General features: G+C 38.7%; 1 protein-coding gene across 1 annotated transcript in view; it reads left to right on the forward strand.

The window, feature by feature from the left end:
* MTHFD1L (methylenetetrahydrofolate dehydrogenase (NADP+ dependent) 1 like) overlaps nucleotides 1-22,684 on the forward strand; it is a gene marked incomplete at its 5' end in the record, with an annotated part of 137,556 nt that overhangs the window by 57,640 nt on the left and 57,232 nt on the right. The window contains 2 exons of the mRNA XM_079550681.1: nucleotides 20,458-20,597; nucleotides 22,259-22,300. Coding sequence (XP_079406807.1) covers nucleotides 20,458-20,597; nucleotides 22,259-22,300 — 182 coding nt within the window. The remainder of the gene's footprint in view (nucleotides 1-20,457; nucleotides 20,598-22,258; nucleotides 22,301-22,684) is intronic.

The following is a 22,684-nucleotide window of genomic DNA, read 5'->3' on the forward strand; positions in this document are numbered from 1 at the left end:
TTACAAACCAAGTTTGTTGATTAGTTGGCAAGCAGTGGTGTAAGTGAAAGGATAAGATAGCCATGAAAAGTGATAATGCTATTTTATTTAATGCTGGAATGAATTTTTAAAACCTAATAATCTTAAATAACCTTAAGGTGAATGTGGGGAAAAAAACAAAACACTTCTCTTGCCCTGCCCTTTGCCTCAAGTGTTCCTGTTGTCATTCTGGAGTTAGCCAAACCTGTTGAAGGCACCATTATACTGAAAAAGGTGTACTATACTTCTTTGTGGTAGTATTCATCCGACCTCTTTAGATAAACTGACAAAAATCATTCACTCTTTCTCTTGGGTTATTTCTCTGCCAGTGTAGTAAGCTCAACCAAGTCAGGTTTTGGTTGTTCCTGAGCCAGTGCAGAGCAACAACAGAGAGGAAGTAGTGAAAGAAGGAGTAAGACCTCCTTATTTTGGTGACAGTGAACCATTAGGTTAGTTCATCTTTATTGCAAAACTTTACCATGAAGCCCTCATGTTTCCGTGAAAGCATGTGAATGGGTGGGCTTTTTGTATGACAAGAATTCAGCACGCACAAGATGTTCAGAAGGAACAACAGTAGACACGCACATCCAACGACTGTGGTGGCAGGCAAAATAAACTTGTGGCTCAAGTGCTGAATGGTGAACCAAATTTTATAAAAATTAGTCTTTATTTTTAAACTTCAAAATTCTTAAGACATCTAAGGTGTTGCTACGTTGCAGTAGTAATGCCTTTGCACTGCCGCAGCGATTCTCATCTGCGTACTGAGTGCCCTTCCTAACCTGTTATCAAAGAAATGCATGTATGAGACAGACTGGGGAGGGAGACAAGGGAAACCACAGCACACCTAATTTAAATAAATTGCCTTAGAGCCAAATCATAATCCAGTGGGAAAGAGTGATTAGCTTTCAGCTAGTTGAGCTTTCTTGAACCTTACTACAATTGCACTACTGCTCGTACTGAAGCAAAGGAGATAGAAGGTTCTTTCTGTGCAGCTAGGAACAGTGGGAGAGCAGGCAGAAGCCAGGCAGACTTAAATTAATCCTGAAATCGCTCTTTGAATACCTATGGAACAAAGCTTTTGAAGAAGTGCAGTAATGTGAAACAGAAGGCTCTGTGTGCTAGTGCCCTGAATCTAGAAGAGAAATATATATGTGTATGCTTATGGCATACCTACATATTAGCCTGAATTACATAAAGAGAACTAAATTACTTGAAAATATTGTTTATGTTTAAATTCATGGCTAATTCTAGAAAGGATGAGGGAGATGTTTGCGTTGTTATATAATGCCTTGTAGAACTTCTTCTCATAATCAGTCAAGCCTACATATTCACAGAGAGAGATTGGAAAGATTTCTTATACTAACTTGCTCACTAGAGAACAAGAAGATGTAAATAAATCTTCTTACAGGATACTTTAAAGCAGTAAAAATTATTCCAGTGAAGTATGAAAGGTTTAAACCTGTTGTAAGTCATATTGACTTTGGGAGGGAAAAATATAAATAAATGAAAAATGTCATTTTATTGATCTCCAGGTAACAACAGAAGTGTTGAACAGGTAGAAATTCTGTTTATCTATATTCTATTGTCTTGTGGGCTTACTTCTTTTTAAAGAATGTTTATGGGTTTTCTATTTTCTTATTTCTGGCTGTTGGTCTTTATAGAAATAAGTTTTGAATCTCCCATAGTCTTCAGTGCCTAGAATTACCCTTCAGTGGAGCAGCAAAGTACATGCAATAATTTTTATTAGAGTATTATTAACAATATCAGTTCCTAGAGTCAGTTTTGTATTGCAGTTAAGGTGATGAGGTCTTCAAGGTTGTCCAGGTATGTCTTGCACGTTTGTGTATCTTTTTTAAAATGCCTGCTCATTTCAAGGAAAATGGTTGTTTGCTTCATTGTTGCTGTTGGGTCTGCTCATTTACCCTTTAAGAATCAAGTCTTCACTCAAAGAACATTTCTGCATTTTGAGTACATTTATTTTATGAGAATAGAATTAGTAGTTCATTAAGGCTTATCAGTTTGTGTATGGCCTTATAAGAAGCAGAGTAAAAAGTAAAAGTCTTGAGGTATCCAACATTTTTCATAGAAGAGTGACTTTTTTTCTGCAATAAGCAATCTCTTCAGTGGGGAAGTTATTTTTGTCTTATCTGAATGGAAGTAGGTTGACAGCAGTCTTGAGCCTAATTACAGGTTCTGGAGCCCAATAAGTACTGCCTTGGGTTTGGATTTTTCAGTATTCAGTGCCTCCCTGCAGCACTGAGAGCACATGCATGCATTCATGCTTTTTTTTTTTTTTTTTTTTTTTTTCTTTTGCCTGGTATACCTGTTTGTCTTTAATGTTGTTTCGGTTTGGGTTTTTTGGCTTTGATTGTCTTTGGCCCCAGCTTTTCTCTTTGAGGAAAAAGTGATGTACTGCAGCAGTTGAAAATCTTGGTGTGCTGATAGCAAAGGGCTCTTGTTCCAGACTTTTGTCTACAGAACACAAATCCTAATGAAACTGGGTCCAAAATTAGGCTACGTTCTCTCCTCTGAGCAAAGAACATGACCATGATTTTTAGATCTTTTTAAATGTTAATAACAGCAATAGTTCCTGGAATGCTCTACATAGATTCTGCAGATAGTCACTAGTGTAAATGGCTTTGTTTAGTGGAAGATTTGTGTTTTGACAAATGCACTTTCTAATAATAGTTTGGCAGGACACATAGGCAGAGACTGTACGTAGCACTTACTGGTTTATTAAATGTTGTCCCACTCTCCTGCCAAACTGAGGTTTGGAAAGACAACTAGGTGTGCTCCAGCTCAGCTCAGCATAATGCGTGCCCGAACCTTGTGTTGCCATTGTAATTTGGGAAGAAGGCTGTTGTTCATACTGATGGTGGGAATTCAGGTCAGCTGTGCTGCAGATTCTGGCTATATGAATCAGTTTAGTTACTTGCTTTTGCTAGAAATAAAGATTTTCACTGTTCTTTGTTCTTTTGCCACCGACTAATTGTTGTGTGTTTCCAGTCCTGTTCTCGCATTGGATCTGATACTCATTAGGCTCTTGGCAGAGCAATTTCAGTTCTGTGTTTTGCCATGTGTAGGATAGCTACATGATCTTGTTAAAGAATCCAAGAAGCACTGGGAATAACTTAAAGTAAGTGGCAGGACTTGCATGGTCAGGAGAGACATTTTGGGGACCATGAGCTTAGGTCTCAGCCTTGCATCCAAAGGAGAAACATGAGAAATGTGTGACAGAAATCAAATTTTTTTTTTTTTTTTTTTTTTAGTAGAATAAGTACTTTAATCTAAAAATGAAAGTTCATTCATATGAGATGGATTTTTAATTATTTTACATTTTATTTATAGCATAATTACTTTAGAGCAGAACTCTACAAACTCTGTAGGCCATATTGCTCTCTTTTATGTGGTCTGAATTTGCACCAGTTTCACCAATGCATATATTGTTTTCCCTGCTGGTTTAACAGCCTCCCTCCTCCAGCTGCTTGTTTCCAGTCCTGTGCAACCCCTCACTTTTGCCAGCACATCTGTTTGTGTGGCCACTTGATAAGCTAGACTGGAGAACTGATCTTGATTGAAAGCAATGACAAGAACAAAAACTTCCTGTCCTTCTTTTCCCAGATGATGACTGGGCAAACAGTTGTACATGCAGCAGAAGGAAAGTGAGACAATATTACGTAAGACGGTATTTTTATTGAAATATATGTTTATAAAAGTATAGCCTCATTTGGAACTATGAGGTACCAGTAAAGCTGCTGTAGATGCAATAGCTAATCAGACAGAGCCTGCATGGCTGCAACAGCCTGTCTCCTTTCTCAGCCTGTCCTCAACCACTTTTTTCTTTACTTCCTGGCAGCATAAACCTATTGCCCTTTTTGTTGGCTTCAATTTCTGCTGACTTAACACAGCAGCAGTTCAGCCTAGAGTCACAAAAACACCAGAGCTGGTGCAGGGGAGGGGTGAGGTGGGATGGCCTGCAGTGAGACACTGGCCTCAGTTCTGTAGGTCCAACTGTATGTGTGACCGCATTTCACTACCAAGGCAAAAAAAAAAAAAGAAAAAAAAAAAAAAAGCTTCTTTCCAAAAATGCTCATTTAAAATTTATTTTTAAATCTGACTTTTTCTTGCCCTACCTTGCCTAATTCTCTGCTCACTGTGCAGCTGAACATGCAATATGCTGTGCCTTTTGAATATTGTCAGTGAATAGCGTTGTACAAGTCTGGTTTACAAAAATCTAAACAAAGTGCGACTGCTGAGCACTGTTGTGAGTTCTTTCTAATGGAAAGCATTCCCTGTTTTGAAGTCAGGTATCCAAGGGAAATCACAGTCCCTCATTAATTTCAAACAAGCCAAAGCCTCATACCTAGGTCACTTCAAATGTAGTGCCTTCTATTTATTGCCATGGAAACTACACCAGCTGCAAAGAGTACAATAAGATTATTTGATAGAGCAAATTTTCAGCTACAAAACACTGTTTTTCAACAGCCACCATCATTAGCTATACATTTTTGCCAGCAATGAACTGCATGCCACACTTATAAAAAAATCTATTTCAGTGCTATGATGGCACTGTTGCTAGAAAAATATTGCCTATGCAGTCCATTTCTCAACAGCTTAAACAGAAGTCAGAAGACGCCACGTCTGGACTATATGATGGATGTGGTAGGATAGTACAGCCAAGAATGGCAGAGACCTGCACAGTCTTCAAACTGGTATGAGGCCTGGCACTATCATGTTGCAAGAGGAAGGTTGTCTTCTCTTACCTGGCTGTGGAAGTTTTACCTTTCATCTTGATCAGTGCCATGATGTAGCATTCAGAGTTGATGGTTTGTCTGAGTTCCAGGAAATCCAAAAGGATCACCCCCCTTTCTTATCCCAAAAGACAATGCACATCACTTTACCTGCTGAGGGGTACATCTTGAACTTTTTCTTTGATGAATCTAAAATTTACATGATGTTACTCCAGTAGATTGTCATTTTGAATCTGTCTCATAGTGGTGACACATCGCATCACCAGTAGTGATGCATTCTGGGAAACTGTCACCTTCAGCCCTTTATTAGTTCTGTATGTCCTGACAAACTTGCATATGGTGTTCTTTCTGTTCCTGTGTGAGTATTTGTGGGACCCACCTGGCACAAACTTTGCAATATTACACATCTTATTTTGAGTGCATTTAAGCTGATATTCAGCTCTGTACATGGTTCCTCGGTTGTATTCTGCTAACTTGTGCAGATAAGCTGTTCAAGATGCTATTTCATAGTGTGACATTGCTATGCATGACTGTCTAGCATGTGGCTTGTATTCCGAGTTGCTGTTGCCACTGCTGAAATGCTCCACTTACTGCTTCAGTGTGCTCACTCATGCTTTGGTCTCCATAACTGTTCGGGAAATGTTGACGGATGTCAATGGGTGTTGTGTTTTCCACATGGAGAAATTCAGTGACATACCTTCGCTTCATCTGTACTTCAATGTGTATGTACTTCATTTTGTCTGCACCTCTGCTGCCATCTGTTGCATAACAACAAAATGTAGCAGAATATTGGAGGAGGGGCCACCTCTATTGCCATACTACCAGCATCCGCCTCTGATGTCACAGGCCAGCATAATAAAATTGGAAGCATTGCTTTCAGAGCAGCTATTGTAGCTCAGCTTGTCCATTCCATCTCCCATCACTGCTGCAAGTGTGAATGTCCCATCAAAGTGGCTGCATAGCTTGGGTAAAGATGTTATGGAGGACTGCAGCATGTGCATATCTGACGCTGTGCATATCTGTCTTGACAGTCACCAACTGGGCTTGCCTAGGCTGTTAAACTGATTCTAATTCTTTCGCTTTTGATTCAGCCTCATTGTTAAATTTTGAGGGCAATTGGGATCTCAGCAAAATATTTAGGAAGGAGAGCTGAACATTTAAGCAGAGTCCTGTGTTACTGCTGAGCAGCTGAGTCACTTATTTTTAATTTTGTGTTGTTAACTTATTTCTTCCCTAAGTTGTTCTTTATTGCTGTCTTCAGATCTAGGAGTGTCAACGAGTAAAGACAAACACGTGGCTGATCCACATAAGTTGGTGGATGCCTAAGGATAAGCCTGGTGTGAATTGTGACTGAGGTTTTTACTGGCACCCTTCGTGATATGTTTTCCGGTTACTCCAAGGCAAGAAGTGACAAGTGTCTTCTGACAGGCAGTTGGCAAAGCACGGGGAAATGTGCCTTTTTCACAGTTGTGTTGCCATCCTGCTCAACCAGCAATTTTCTTTTTTGGGAGTTTCCTAGGGAAAAAAGCTTACTGTAGTTTGCAAGGAGATGAAGGGGTGTGGAGTTCTGCAAGTTTGCATAAGGCATGTCCCATATGGGGAGAGCAGAGGAAAAGTACAAAGCAGCAGTGAAATGGAATTTGTTCTGATTGCCAATGTTTCAAATGTCTTGCTATGGATGAAGATTTTTCTCAGACAGGGGTGTCTTGAATTGCACTCAGGAATGATGGGGACTAGATTACAGAACCCATTCTAACTTTTTGCCCTTCAGGTGCCACAAGGACAAGGTTCTTTCAATCTTTGTTTATTCTTATGAGAGTGTACATTAACAGCCTTGCTAAGAATAAATTATCAATATCAAAATATCAATAAACAAAGACCAAAAAAAAAGAATAAAAAAAAGAGCAACAAAAACAAATCAATCACAGTGACAAAAACAGCAAAAAGGGAAGCAACTCTAGCTTCATCAACACAGAATGTAGTTGGCCACTCTCTGTGATGAATCTGGTGCTCTGCTCAGGAAGAGGTCATCGTTTCTGACACTGAACACATCCAACGTTGTCAGCATTTCTTACATCACCTCTCTACTGCTCATCTGTCCCTCTCTGCTGGCTAATAGTCACAAAACACTCAGAATGTAAAACTCCAAGTTCTTTTCTCTATCGGTCAGATTCTCTCTTGAAAGTCTTTTAAGGCAATTAGAAGGGATGAGCTGGGTTTTTTTTGTTGTTTTTTTTTTTTTTTTCTTTTTTGTCAGTGAGCATTGAGTGTCCAAGTGATGTTTAAAGGATAAAATAGCAAGAGAAGTAAGCTAAAACTGTGTCAGTGTGTCAGGAATTATTACAATGAACAACTTGGCAGATTGCCCTGCCTGTCTCTTTATCCCGTGAAGGTGTTTCAGCTGAGGGGAGGAGCTGTAAATCAGAAGAAAAGTGAAGTGTGAATATATTTTTTGAATCCTAAGCCAAACTCCTCCTGAATTTTGTTCTTCAGGCTTAGACTATGTGTTTGGCAGTTGCTTTCTTTCCTACTCCTAAAGAGAGCATCTCATTCCGCCTGTTACAGAGGGTGCTGTGCTAGGCAAGGTTGGGCCTGATGCTGTCTTTCCCAGTACAATATGACAAGAAAGCAAGGGAGGGTTATTACAAATAGTTGGTGCTGTTTCTTTAGTTGGCCCACTTTTTTTAATGGTGTAATGGTCGCACATGTTAATGGTATAAAGTTAGGTAGAAGCAGTAAATTTTTAAAAGCTAAATAATTGACTCTTTATTGCACTAGTGCTCTTGTTAGAGTAAACTGATGGTGCTAGCTGCTTTAACTATCTGCCCAGTGCATACAAAGTTGTATTTCAAAAGGTATGCATTTTACATACTCCTGAAGCAGACTTTATATAACAAGTTTACAAGCCACTTTACAAAAATAGTATGTGTTTAATACGCTAAGTGAATAATCTTCAAAAGTAGACTTTTGAACATCATAAAATACTTCAATCTTTTTTCTTACTAGAAGTCTTTTCCAAAAAAGGAAATAAAGCCCAAATACTTTTGCTAAGAGTCTTCTGGCACAAGTACAATGTGTGATATATTACATTTAAACCTTCAGTTCAAAGATTTATTTTTAAAATTTTCGTTGCTGCCACTAGAAAGAAGGTCCTTGCTGTGGCCCTTTAATCTTGATGATTCCATCCAGTTTTTACATTGAATTATTCCATCTCTGACTTTTCCACGGTCCCTACTTTCCCGAGAAACAAAATGTTGTGCCACTACATTCAAGTATTTTTCTGTTTGAATAAATATGTTTTTTAGTTTAAGTAAGGCTAATGTTTCCTGATATGAGGTGCTTGATGGCATTATCAGAGTGGGTGTTACTGACCTATTCTGATACCTGTGTGTGCTACATACCAGATAAGGGGCATTCAGAACTTCACAATGTTTTCTCTTGCCCCATTCATTGTGCAGCTACCCAATCAGCTGTGCTAGCAAAACTGTGGCAGTGGGTTGTGGGGAAGGAATGTAATGCCATGTTAGCAGTGCTGCAAAGCTGTGAAGATCCTGGTCTAACTTGCACAAGTCATAGTGGAACCACAAACTGCAAATGAAATTATCTTTACTTCTAGAAAATAGATAGGAGCACCTGTTCTTGGGCCTTGGGTCCTCTTTCTTGCTCAGTAACAGACAAGGAGAGAACTGCCCAGTGCATGTCATGTCACCACTAGTGCATGTCATGTCACCACTAGCGCACGTTAAGTGAGCCCTGGCAGCAATTGATCTTGTGGCCAAAGTACTGTTGTGCATGTCAAGATACGTGCCTCTTAACAACTCCATCCTGGAGCTAAAGCTGTGTGGCTCTAGGTATGTAATCTCAGCCTCTGTGCCTGCGTGTATAATCCCATTCTTTTTGGTTTTAATTTATAAGTTTTCTGGAGCTGGGAAGGGGGGGAAAAGAACTATCTCACTGTTGCTTATGGGAAGATGCTAAGTGGAAGATTTCAAGTGCTACAGTAGTAGGAACTTTCAAATGATAGGGATTTTGCAGAGCCACAGCGTCTGACTGAACATAAATGTGCATCAGGAGTTCACTAACAAGCTGACACGGTATTTTAATGGTATGTATGCTTTATGCTCTTCTCTACCAATCGCATTCACAAATTAAAAATATGGATTGTATAACTGCTGTGGCTTAGCCATTGTTATTCATCCCAGGACTATTCTCTCAAGGTGAAAATAGATAGGAAGGGACTGTTATTCGTTCAGAAAGTAAATGGAAAACTCAGTTCCTAGTAAATAAAATGCTGTTCTACTGTGGAGAAACTGATGACTTTGCAACTTCTGTGCTGTTGTGTTTTCCCCTTTCTTCCCTCCTCAAGCTGGTAATCTCACCTCACTTGAAAACTCTAGCTTCTAAGAAGCAAATGAGCAGCTCTTTGTTCTTCTGTTACCTGCTGGTTGTATTGCTTTTATTTACAAGAAGAGCCAGAGGTTAAAAAATGCAAACAGTAAAACATCATATGTTCAAAGAGATTCTCTTAATTCATCACTTAGCAAAGGAAATAAAGGCAGGCTCCCTAGCTAACAGAATTATTTTTGCTTAGGGTTATTTGGCAGAAAATCCATCATTCTCTCTCTCCATTTATGAGTTTTTCATATTGGCTTATACCCTTTAGCAAGGGTCAGCAGGGCATAATATACATAGAGAGTTCAAGTCCCATTTCAAAGACTGAATTTTAATTTTAGTGGATGCTTTATTTGTAATATCTTTTGAAAATTAAAGCTGTTTATTAGATTTTTGTTTGTTTGTTTTAATGGCTTTTTGATACTGAAATCTAATGTTCTTTTTATGGACTAGAATAGGAACCAAGTTTGCTCGGATGTTTCCATCATGTCAGTCAAACCCTCTTTTTTTTTTTTTTTTTTCTAATTAATTTTCTGAGTCTTTATGAATCTGCAGGCAGGAAAGATTTGTTTTCTGAGAGCTTTTATAATTAAATCGTTAACAATGTACAAACACGAAGGGGGGAATATTTATTTCTATGTGTGTATTTTGTGAACTTAACCTTCAAGGCTCCAGAAAAATCAGTGCAAATGTGAAACTTGATAAGAACATAGATGTGCATTTCCATTTTTGATTATGGCAATTATAGTTGGCAGTGTTTCAATATAATCTACTGCATGTTTCTATTTAACATTGCTTTTTTTTTTTTCCATATGCGTACGCACACGAAGTGTTCAGTTAATATGCATTTCAGAAAGAACTTTTGGAGCAGAACTCAGAAATGTTTTTTCTTCTAGTTCTGTGCTACCCTTTGTACCAGCCCAAATGAAGTAACATTATGGTCTGAGGAAAGGAATCAGATATCTCTTCAGATGATCTTGGAAGAAAAATGCACATCAAATTTTATTTGCAGGTGTTTTGTTTTGCCTTGTGATTTTTATGAGGTAGTCTATGATAAGAGGCAATGTAGAAAAAAAATGCAGTGATTTCTCAGAAAGTATGCTTACTTCATAATCTTATTTTTAGTATTCAAGTAACTATATGTGCTATTCTATGCTGAGAATTTCTAAATTATTTTAATTGAAAACAGTGTTTCTCTTTGAAAACAGAAACCAGGCTTGCTTACACATCTGATCTTATGCCTTAAGAGAAAGAAAATTAAAAATATCACACATTCACTTCCAAGGAAATTTATTTCTAAACCATTTCTAAATACTTAATTAGATTGCATATAATATTAGACTATATATGGCTAGTACGATTTGTTAATGGGAAGAGTGTTGATTTGATAAATAGCCAAAGTGCTTTCGAAGGTCAGATATTGACAGTATTTGAAAGCATTCAGCATCTGTTCTCTGATTTTATAAAACATCCTAGATGGTATATTAGTTTGCTGTTCTGACCTTGTCATTATGGATATTTTAGTTTTTCAGTTTTATGTAAATGCTATATAACTAATATAATTTGATAGAGAGAATAGATTGGATTCAAATGTGGGAAGAGAAAATGCAGGGTTACAACTATTTTTAAACTTGGGCAGCCTATCTTTATATGCTGGGTCTTTCTGTAAATCTCTTTATGCTTATGTTCTGTGCTGGCAGCTTTATTGAAGCTGAGAAACTCAAACTTCTCAGCTTTGCTTCCTGCAGTAATAAGACTTATGCTTGTAATGTATCTCCAGCTCCAACTGCAACCTCTAAGTGAGAATGAAGCTTTAGGGATGAAGCAGATGCTTTATATGCATGAGGATGCTGCATCTATCTACTACATCTCAAGCAGAGCTCCCAAGAGGCTGAATAACAGCTTCATAAATCAAGGGTTGCAAGTTCAGCTTTTTCTGCAGCCAATTAGAAATTCAGTATAGGACTGGGGGCCCTTTGGTTGCACAAAAATATGGGGGAGGGCTGAGTATAAAAGAGCAGCTGGGATGACAAGATGATGGGCAATTAAGAAGAGGAACTGAAAAAATATGTGTATTAATAAATTATAATGTTCAGCAAAGAAGGATCCATTGGTAATGTACAAATATTTCAAAAATGGTAATGGGTAGGTTGCAGTGGGAATTTTGTTGCCTTGATTACATGAATTGTGGTTAAGTGTGGAAATTCACATTAGACATTAAACAAATGGCTTAGCTGTGAGCAATTTAAAGGATTTGACTTGTAAACTAGTAGAATTATGGTTTGGTATGAGTTTTTTTGTTGTTTTGTTTTTGTTTTCCGTTGGGAAATCTATATAAGAACATTCTCTTCCGCACGGGATTTGTTGGTGTGTGACCTTAGTACTGTCATTCTCCTCAGTCTGTGACTCCTTCTATAAGATAGATTACATGCATACACACACATATGGTTCAACAGACACAATTACTTTCCATGGCAATTTTAACCAGCTGAGTCTGTTTCCTTCATCCAAGAATTCCAGGAAAAACAAATGATTATTAATGTTTGACACAATCCATCAATCTTATACTTTGAGGAGAGATTCAAATGCTGGTCTTGTACAATATGTTTTTAAAATTTTGGAAATTAAAACCATACCTACCACCAAATAGATGTAGAGAAGCTTACATCTGAAAAGCTTCAATAGATTCTAGAATTGCTTCTGCTGCATTTATCATGAGCGTGAATATTTCACAAAATTTTTGCAGCACAGTGGGCTTACATCACTTGCTTTTTTACTCTCATCTGCTCCTTTCTGGCTTATGTTGCATCTTCTCAATGCCAGACATTTTTTCCCATCTCCTAAATAGTAGTAAATGAATGTGGTGCTTTATCTCTTTGGAAAATCATTCCGATATCTTAAATTGTGGGTGTGCTTGAAACACATATTACACTCTTGGTAGAATTTCCACCAGCAAAGAGTTCTCCTGCTAAGCTCTCCATATGGCTTTCTGCAGTAACTTAAATCCCTTGCATTGGATGTTGCACTGGGTCATCTTTTCATTCCTCATGGATTTCTGAACCATGGTGCAGTAGTTTTGGGAAGAACAGTGATGAAGGTATCCTTTCCTAGGCCTGTCGTGAGGGGAAGAAGTTCTGTCTTTTAGCAGAGGTTAAGTGGAATAAAAAAAACCTCACTGAACTAGCTGCTTCTCCTAGGAGGAGGATTCACTGGGTGCGTGTGCTGAAAAGATAACACCCAAGTCACGGACACAGTCATTATCATAGGAAACAGTCACTCCTGGGATTTTAGAAGAGCAAAGTGAGGAAAACATGAGCTTTAGTAAGGAATCTAGGGGACTGGAGGAGCTGTAACAAAGTGGCAGCCCAAGGCAAATAGTTGCATGTGTTATGAGGAAGGTTTACACTGAAATGATTGATGACTTGATGCCTAGCATGCCTTGAGTGATTGCACCTAGTGACAACAGCATTGATCATTCTGATCTGGCTGTGCTCTTTGTTGTGTGGCATCCACTGCAGCCTCATGGCACATGGAAGTGTAGCAGTGGTTAGTTAAGTGGATTTTGTCTCTGAGTTGCAACAGGATTCCTTGAGTAGCTGCAAAAACATGTATTCAGCCTTTGCTGCCTTGATCATCACTTACAGCTTGATTGTTTCCTGAACAGCGACACATCATCTTCCAAGCCATATGCTGAAGTGTGCTATCTGGAGAATAAGTTTTTTTTCTTTCCCTCTGTCCTGCTTTATGAATCAGCGCGATGTTAGTGCTAGGACAGGTATTAATCCGTGGCCCTTTGAAATGGGTAGGATGCTTCCATGGAGATCTTCAGGCTCTCTGCCCACCTCTTGAAGTGGGTGTTTTCCTAATGCTTATAATGCAGGGCACGTTCCAAGCGCATTTTCTATAGCTCTTCCTGGAGGAGTGGGAGGAGCCAAAATCCTCAACAGAGAGCAGATGATGAGAGATGTATTTGGGGCTGCAATTTCAACCAAATGCATCTTTTAAAAGGGAGAGTAGATGAAAGTCTTGTGGTAGGTTACGCAGGGAAACAGTCCAGTTGTGATGAAACTTTGCGTAGTACTGCAGGTGATATAAGTTAATACACTTCTTACAGCTTGGGAATTGTTAAAGAATGGCCTTAAATGAAGATCCATCAGTGCTGCTGTTAATCACTCGATGCAACTCCAAATAAAAAAAAAGTGGTGAGGTTTTAATTTTGTAATTACCGGAAGGCTAATAATTCTTTGCCAAAGGCCATGATGATCTCTTAAGGATGAGATAATGTAATTGCCTTATTCCTATGTCATTAATTGTGCTCCATTTTAGAAACATGGTCATCTATCTTATGAGCAAAAGGATACTCTGTTACCTCAAAAGAAACGTGTTATGAATGGTGAAAGGCTGCAACCTGAAAATCACAGTTCTTTTGTTTGAATTTGTCTGGGTCATATTGTCACATTCATGACCACGAAAAATGAAAATCTGAAAAGGAGGAATTGTTTAAATTTGGTAAATATACTCAGTATGCATTCAATAGCACCCAGGTAGGAGCCAATACAACATATGAGCAATGAGTCTTTGTGTGACTAGGACACAGAAGTTAAGAAAAAGTAGGTGTGAAACCCACCAGACTTAGCAGAGGGACTTTGAGAAACATGAAGCCACATGCAGCTCTCTATATTTATATTTGAATTGTTTGTGGTTATAAGACATCTTCAACTTCTTTTTAATCTCCAGTAATAAATCTAAATAATGAGCTCATTACTAGTGAGCTGTGAGAAGACATCAAATTTTACATTCAAAATATGAGAGCATGGTTTCACAAAGGTGGCGAGCAACAAATTAACAGTTTGGCACTGTTGAAATGGGGCTTTCCCTCCCTTCCTTCCCTGGCTTCTGCTGCTTGTTTGAGCATATTCAGGCACTTGTCTGGCCTCACATGAGCTGATTTAAATCCAACCCAGTGGGAAAAGAAACTGTTGTGTGTTTTTCTGTTTGTTTGTTTTCTGGTTAGCAAATTCCAACAGTTTATCGTCCCATTAGATGCGTGCCAGTAACCTGTGAGAAGTCCAGACTTTGGGGAGGGGAGGAGGGCAGAATAGTTGAGAGGGAGCAGAAATGCCCCTTTTCAGCAAGACAGGGTACATATTCAGTTCAGCCACGGTGTCAGACCATGCCCTAAATTGGTTTGGTGTAGGTAGAAGTCATCTGTTGCACTTCTGTGTATTTTCAAGAGAGGGAGGAAGCATGCAGAGCTGGGAAGATGTGCAGAGTATACTTTCTATCACACGGTGCCACTCCTCTCAGCTCCTGTGTTTTCCAGTTTTGATTTTTTGCCCCCTGAATTTTAAATCCAGCATATGCAGCATATGTATAGAAGCAGACCTGTAAAACCCACGAATAGGAATTGTATCCTTAATTGTGAGAGAATCAAAATTCACAGATTGCCTCTGGCAATCTGGCTTGCAGAAAATAAAGTGAACTTTCTGCTAGTTTTCTGTCTGTAGCCTGGGAATAATCTGCACAAGTTATTATATGTATTCATTTGTCTAATCATGGGATGCTTTTGGAAAACACTAACTGCTAACAGCAATTGGTTCTTAAAATGACTAACCACAAGAGGTTGTGCTATAGCTTTTAGCTCCTCATTTAATACTGCATTTAAATGTTAAGATTCAACATTTTTTGGAAAAAGAAATGTTTCTGAGTAGAAGGTCAAAATAGCATGTTAGAGCGTCTCAAGGGAATGAACAATTAGCTGAAGAGTAATCCTGGAGCCAAGTACCCTGCGTGGTGTTTGCTCTTAGAAATGTGACAGAGTGTTCCTGCCCATTGGGAAAAGTGTCCTTTGGAGGATGACAGCACAAGTCAAACTGCTGGCATCGCGTTGAAGGGTTGTGGAGTACTTGAATGTAAATCTGTGTTTTCAGCTGACATATTTTGGTTTTATGGAGCAGTTGAAAATTTTACAGATTTTTTTACTCCAGATAAATTTTTATCAGCAGAATTCTCTCTGTCAGAGCCTGAGAACTGCAGCTTGCAGGTAAGTGTCGGGACAGGAGGCAGACGTTTCTAGTAACTCTTTCAAGGGCTATTTCTGCACCGGATTGCTGTCTATATGCCATTGTAGAAACATCCACACAGAGTCTTGAGTGAATGGTAATCTAATATTGAACACAAGCTCACTGTCATTTCATCTGCTTTCAGAGAACAAAATTCATTTTGCTCAGGGCTTCCTGCATGTAGCTGTCAGACTGTGATGCTTTTAACATGGGATGCCAAAGCTGCTATATCTGCTGGTTCAGTCTATTCCATTTTCTCATAGGCTTCGTTGAGACAATGGGCAAAACTACAGCATATAACTATCAGAGCTAATTGAAGCTGTTTTTTTCCTGAAAAATGCTCAACCTTAATATAGGCATGTGCAGTTTTCTGCTGTTGGACTTTGTGTCCAGTGGTGAAGTGTCAGTGTTGTATGCTAGCTGAGAACGCATCAGAAGAAAAATCAACAGGAAAACCAGGAGCAGGGTGTAAGAAAGGGAAAAATATCTATTCCATTCCAAAATCAGTCATAACAATTTCTCTTCACATCAGAAAAAATTGCCAGTCAGAATGGATAGACATCCCTACCTATACTAACAAAGATATGATATCCTGTTAGATGTCACAGATCATCCTAGTTTATTTTGGCAGTTGTGCACCTTGGCATTTTTCACTTAAACAAGACCATATCGGTACAGTACAGTGAGCATGCCTCAAGCTCCAGGTTCACAGTTCATGTGCTTCTGTGACTTTGAACTCTTCTTTTCCTGAGTACCAGCAGACAGCTGCACCAGAACAGATATGTTTACATATGGGGAGCTCAGAGTTTCCATTTCCTTTTACATTGTTCAGGAATTCAGACTCACTGTTCTTGTCCTAAAGCTTCACCTCATGTGTATGCATCTGACTTAGCCCTTTACAGTACAAGTGTTTTGTTCTGACATTGATTTGCTGATAGAAACTGCTGACTAGGGAGAAGTTACTTTCACTAGAAGTTGGTCTCAGTTTACATGAAATTTGATTGTCAAGGAAATAACCTTAAAAAGGGGAAAAATAAAAATTCCGAAATCACTTTCTCTAAGGGTTTTAAGAAGTGGGTAAAAGTGAAGCTACTATAGGACTACTTTGTGTAGATATAGCACAATATATGTATTTTTGGTGGAGAAAAAATTATGTATTTTATTAGGCATGGCTGTGAAATCTAATTAGCTGCTTAAGCCATGACACTGAGTATTTAAGCTGTTGTTGTGCATAGGTGATAAAGTATTCCCAGATGTGTTCAGCATGGCGGTAATTCTGTCAAGAGGTTCTGGTAATTACAAACAAGAAACAAAACCATCAGAGTGATCTGTTCATTTGCCTGAACTCTAAAGTAGAATTAGAGACTTCAGCCAACAGTATAAATTGCGCAGAGAGGAAATCCTTGCTCTGACTTTGTGCTGCCCGGCAGACTTCATCGCCTCTTTCACCCAGTTTCACATTTGTTAGCTTTTACTTTTGCTTTCATACCTAATTTGCATGTTTCGGGTTCTTATTGTGAAGGAAAGCTGTGGTCTATTGGTTATTTTGGTAGTTGAACTGGGTCAAGTAGATGTTGTGAAAGTGTTCTGTAGAAAGCTCTGTAGCTGTTGTTGTGTTTTGCATGCAGTTATTTTGAAACAAGATCCCATGAGTTACTCTGATGTGTGAGAATGAGCTCAGCTTTTGGTTGCCCTCATATGCATCTTCTACCAGAAGAAATTACTTGAACTTACTGGAATGTTTTGATTGAACTTATTTCCAATATTTATTTCTGATTGAATTTGTTTCTGAGGATGTGTAGGTGTGTGTATTAATTGCTAAATTTCACCTATGGGCCATGATGTAAAGTAACCTCATGGTAGTGTGCTTCCAATACATGTAATGTTAATTTTTGTCATTCTGACGTTCACTGTGATACTTACACACTCCATGTGACCATGTAGCGAGACAATCCAGAGAGCTGTAAAGGCTGAAAGTTATGCCCAGAAATTAATCTTTTAGTACTGTCTAAATCATTGCCCAGACTTCGTGCAAGGGGGAGATTTGCAACAGAAGGCAAGACCTGGGAACATAGCAGCCCTGAGCTTCGTTGGCTATGTTGCGTTAGGATTGCTGTCTCAGGCAAACACTGAACTGCAATTACCTGTGTTTTTCCTCTGGGCTTGCTGGAGGTGAATCTTTTACCCCTTTACTTTCATCACAATTACTGTGCTTGTCAAGAAGAAATCAAAGCAAGCAATTCATGTCATGCCAGCATCCTCGTCTCTGTTACAACAAGCCTCCTGCAAGACAGCAATCTGGGCAGCAGAGCTTTAGGGGGACCTCAGGGGACAGGGCAATGGGATGCTGATGCTGGGTGGCTGGGGTGTGTTGCATGGCATGATGTGGGAGCTTCACACCCAGAATTCAACCACTGCAATTGGTGAGATAACTGCGCTCTTAGTTGTCTGATGTACTTTGAGAAGTACACAGAAGAGACTATCGTTCTTAAAGGCAATTATAAAATAATTAAAAACAATAGCAAAAAAACAACCCTGTTCAGACATGCAGTAGGAGTTGCATCATAAACTTTCCTTTAGATGAGGTATATTTTATCAAATTTTTGCTTCTGCTTTGATAGATGTTGGTTCCCAAAATCTTCATCAGAACACATAAAAACTGTAATTACCTCCTCTTCAAAAATCATATACAAGAAATTATAACATGAACAAAAGAACCCATGTATTACTTTGCACGCCTCTTCTTTCATTTAAAATCATTAGCTGTTTTATCTCACAAACCCTGTATATAGATCAGCTTGATGCTTCCACTTGATGATCTATGTTTGTTTTTCATTGTTGCTTTAATTTGAAAGCAGGAAACAGTATGAAAGTAGTTGTATTAAATGTTTCAGCACAAAGATTTTAAAATATAATAGCTTGGCATATTACTCCATCTTCTCCCTATTCCTCTGAGGAAATAAAATGGACTTAGTAGCTTTAATCCAGGCAGCTTTTATACTGCATCCTATTTCCTTCCTTGCATTTGAGAAAGCACTGACTTTTCTCTCCAAATTGAGAAATCATGTTCACAGCGGTCATTCTGGTCACCTTGCTGAACACCCATGTTGTGTTCATTTTTCCAGTGCTGGGTTGTTTGTATACATCAAGTTTAGGCAAGTCTGCATTTTGCCCTCCATATCAAAGGAAAGCATCACAGAGCATCAAGATATATATATGTAGAGCTAAGCGGGTAAGTTGTCTTGGTGTTTGCCCAGGCTTTTGGGGCTGTGTGAAGAGAGTCTGCACCTTGTTGGAGCCCTGAAGTGCTGCATGTGCCATTCTGGCTATCCCTGCTTTTTGCTTTCTGAAAGGTAGAGAAAGGGGAATCCCAAGTCTAAGGAAAATTGGCACTTGTAAAAGCTTGTCATGGATTAAGTCCCTGGAAACTTAGCTTGAAAATGTTAGGAGACTGCTGCGTGTATATGCTGGCAACATCTGTAAGAGACAAATTATTTTCCCACCCTCTCAAGTACTTGGTAGTTTATCTGTTGTTTATATTAAAGATGGATTGTGCTTATATATTCCTGACAGAGCTCTCATTAATCACCTTGTGCATTGTAAGAGAATGGAGGAGAAGAATGGAGGTTACTGGAAAGCAGATGTGATCACTCCTGACATTAGCTTTGCTGTTGTGAATCATTGTGTTTGTGTAACTACTTTTATTGTTGTTGTTGTTGCTTCTGTGTTTGATGTGTCTATTTTTTCAGGGCTATTCAGAAAAAAAAGATAATACATTTATTACAGTGTTGTTGGGGGATGTAATTGCTGTGTCTCAAGAAATTTCTGCCCTCCCCATGCCCACTGTCCTTTTTATTTGACTCTTGCTTCCTTCCCCAGCCCCAGTGGTTTCCTCCATCGGAGCAGAGCCTTGCAGGCCCTTGTTTCAGCCTGTGCCAAGCAAAGGGCTGGAAGGGGCTGGTGGCATGAAGACAAATGCGCTAAAGCTTGAGCTTTGAAAAGCCTGTCAGCTGCCAACAGAGAGACCTTCTTCCACAGCAGCAGTGCTGGTCTGGAAGCATCTTCCTTGGCCCTGCCAAAGGCTTCCAGCCCTAAAGAGATCAGGCAGTTGCTTGCGATTCCTTTCAAAGCATGGGAATACAGCTGCTGGCAAGGGGGAAAGGCTGAAGAGGAGTTCTCTGAGTTTTGCATGCTGATGAGGGTTTGGGTTTATGAGGACACATTATTTGCCCTGCTTGGAGTCAGGTCCAGGAGCCTTTGGAGCATATATTTAACCACTTTGGCCTGCCTATTTGAAAGCCCCTTCACACCTTCCAGAAGCATGCTTTAATCCCATGTCCTCAGTGTCCTAGAGGGAAATTTCCTAGAGGGAAATAGTTACAAGTGGAAAATTTTCAGCCTAATTCCTTGAATTTCTGAATTGCTGCATGCTTATGTTTGCCTAATAAGAACAACTTTTGGGGATCTCAAAAGAGGCAATTGAAGTAATTCATATTTGACAAACTAGAGCAAATAAGCTCTGAAGAGATTGTCATTTAATACAGATTATCTTCTATTTTATCTCTGTTTCTACTAAAAATACTTTGTTTGGCATATCCTAATTCTGCACAGATTTTTTCTCGTGTCACACTAAATTAATGTCTGGCAGCTCATTAGTGCAAGGTCCTCTTAGAGAATTCACTTTTTAATAATAGAGAAAAAAGACTGATACATGACTGTAGATGCTGGTTAGTGTTTATAATTAAACATCCATTTCACAAAAGAAAGAGATGACCAAAAGTTCAGCAAATCCAGTGGAATTTAGATCAGTCTGTTGTAGTGGAAGCATATATTCAGTGAAATCAAAGGAGAAGAAATAATGTAAGGAAGTCAAATATATGAATTTTCAAACATTTTAAATAAATTTAATTATACAGAAATAGCCATTTTGGTGAGCTAGATATTTGTAAAAGACTTTGATGTAAACTGAGCTGATTGCTTGTATTTCTCCCCCCCCATGTGACTACTTTTGGTGGCATATTGTACATATCAAGAATAATAGAATTTATTTCTGAGTTGGGAATAGTTTTTTAATCAGATTCAGTAATATAAATAGACCTCTATTTGAAAGTTTATCCAAAAATGAATACTGGTGTATATTTAAAAGCGCTATATGGTAACGTAGAAGTATCCCCCCACGGTTAACCAAAAGCATGTTTTATGTGTGGTTTTGTTTTGTTTTTAATGTTTAACAGTAACTGAAGCTGGCTTTGGTGCTGACATTGGGATGGAGAAATTCTTCAACATCAAATGCAGAGCCTCTGGCTTGGTTCCCAGTGTGGTTGTACTTGTTGCTACAGTGAGGGCTTTGAAGATGCATGGAGGTGGGCCAAGTGTAAGTTTGTCACCTTTCTTTGAAGACAAAATCATTGGTAAAGTTTGAAATATGTGAAATATCTTCATTTAAGAAATAACAGGGATAGTTTGCAGAGCACTAATTAGATACAGTCTCCAATTTAGCTCACTGCATAGTTGTTGTCTACAAAGGCACTGCAGGAATGGAAAGGCGTAAATGAAACAGGAGGAATGAAAGTTCTGAAGAAGTACTACATCTTTTAAGAGAGGGAAGTGTGGTTGTATGGAGGGGGAAAAAAGCTAAAAAATGTATACTTTTTCTTTTCCCTGCACATTGAAATAGTGTTTCTAGGTGCACTGAAGTAGTCACAAGATGAAAGGTTGGCAGATAAGGAGGAACAAGAAGAGAGTTCACACTGTAGTGCATGAATGGAAGTAGGGAGTGTTAATGAAGGTTTTGAGATTTCTTTCGCTGCAATCACGGGAACCCATTCTGTCCTTTTAGTCTGCTCAGGGGATGCTAAAGTAACTGAAGCAAGTGTGCAAGTGTTTCCCCAGTGTACCCGAAGTCAGCAATGTATCAATTTTTGCTCTTCAAGCCAAGGTGACACTTGTATAGATTACTGATCTAGAATTACTCCAAGGTCATGTAATTAAGATGAACTCTGCTAGCCAAACAGACAGACAATAAACTCCTGAAAGTACTGTTCTGCAGCGTGGAAGAGAATCATGCTGCTAGGAAAACAATCTGAGTAAAAATTCTAGAACTTCTTTCACAGCCACAAAACTGTGGACTGTGTGGTCGTTTTTATAGCAAATCCTCTCATAGAACAGAGATTTCCCTTTTTCAGTCTTTAAAGTTGGCATAATTTTATAACTTTCTATTATTTTAGACCACTTCTAATGCAAATTTTGTTTATTTTAAAATAAATATTAAAATAATTTGTTTTTATACATGAAGGAACATTTCTTGTGCTTTATCACTCAGTCTAGCAAATACTTGAATGACTTTTTAGTGATCTCTATTTTTGAGTAGAGATTTCAGTTATGTAATACATCATAGCGTCAGCCAGAGTGATGGATACTTTAACTGTAGCATAACTGTAAAATGGATCAAGACCAATGCCTGGGGCAAAAGTGACCAAGTCCAATCTGTACTCTATATCTGTATACCTTCTTGCTTCTTAGCAAAGAAAATTACTTACATGCAATTTCTTGCTATTGTCAATAGCAAGAATTATTGTCATCACCCCCAGAGAAGATGTAAGATGTTCCTCTTCAGACTGTCTATGTTAGATATTCCTTTAGCCAGATGTTGGAAGTTGTTTTCCATTGTCTTTGCATTGCTCGTGCATTATTAAGCATGTAGAACAGGGTTATAGAGTCATAGAGTCATAGAATGGCCTGGGTTGAAAAGGACCACAATGATCATCTAGTTTCAACCCCCCTTGGCGTTACATTGTCTAATAAATCTTCTACAACTAGTTGCTGAGTTTTGCTGTTTTAGATGCAATGGGAGGTTTTGCTACTCTCCTTGTATCAGTGTAACTTTTAATAAAATAGAGGCGCCAATCAAACTGTGACATTTGTGCAATGTTTATACTTTCAGGTGGTATAGAAAATAAGCAAAAGTGCACTTCCTACTGTTCAGAGTTATGATATATTTTGTTAAATCTATGATGACTTCAATTACCATTGCAGGTATCTGCTGGTGCCCCTCTGAAAAAGGAATACACAGAAGAGGTAAGGGGAAATTTTATAAAGCTTTTGGAGAAGCCTCGGGTTTGACTATAACATGCTGTAATACTAACACTCAGTAAATACTTTTAATGAGCATTGCCAACAATTAAAGCCTTTTAAACTTTCCCCAGACACTTGGTGTTATCCTTCTTGTGTGTGCTGTGTGTGTGACTGCATGTTAGATTGTACTGAGGAACTGAACCAGATGAAATATAACTTTTCAGTAAATTTTCCAGGACCATTAAGTTTTCAGACTGACCAGCTCTTCATTCTAGTCCATCAGGTAGCCTCAAGCAGTTCTGGCATTCATGGCAGTGCAAGGGCCAAGTGGGGCAGGGATCAAAGACACTCTCTGAAATTCATGGCAGCTTAACTCTTTCGTTAAAC

The sequence above is a fragment of the Tetrao urogallus genome (genome assembly GCF_951394365.1).
Source record: "Tetrao urogallus genome assembly, chromosome: 2".
In the NCBI taxonomy this organism is placed as follows: domain Eukaryota; kingdom Metazoa; phylum Chordata; class Aves; order Galliformes; family Phasianidae; genus Tetrao; species Tetrao urogallus.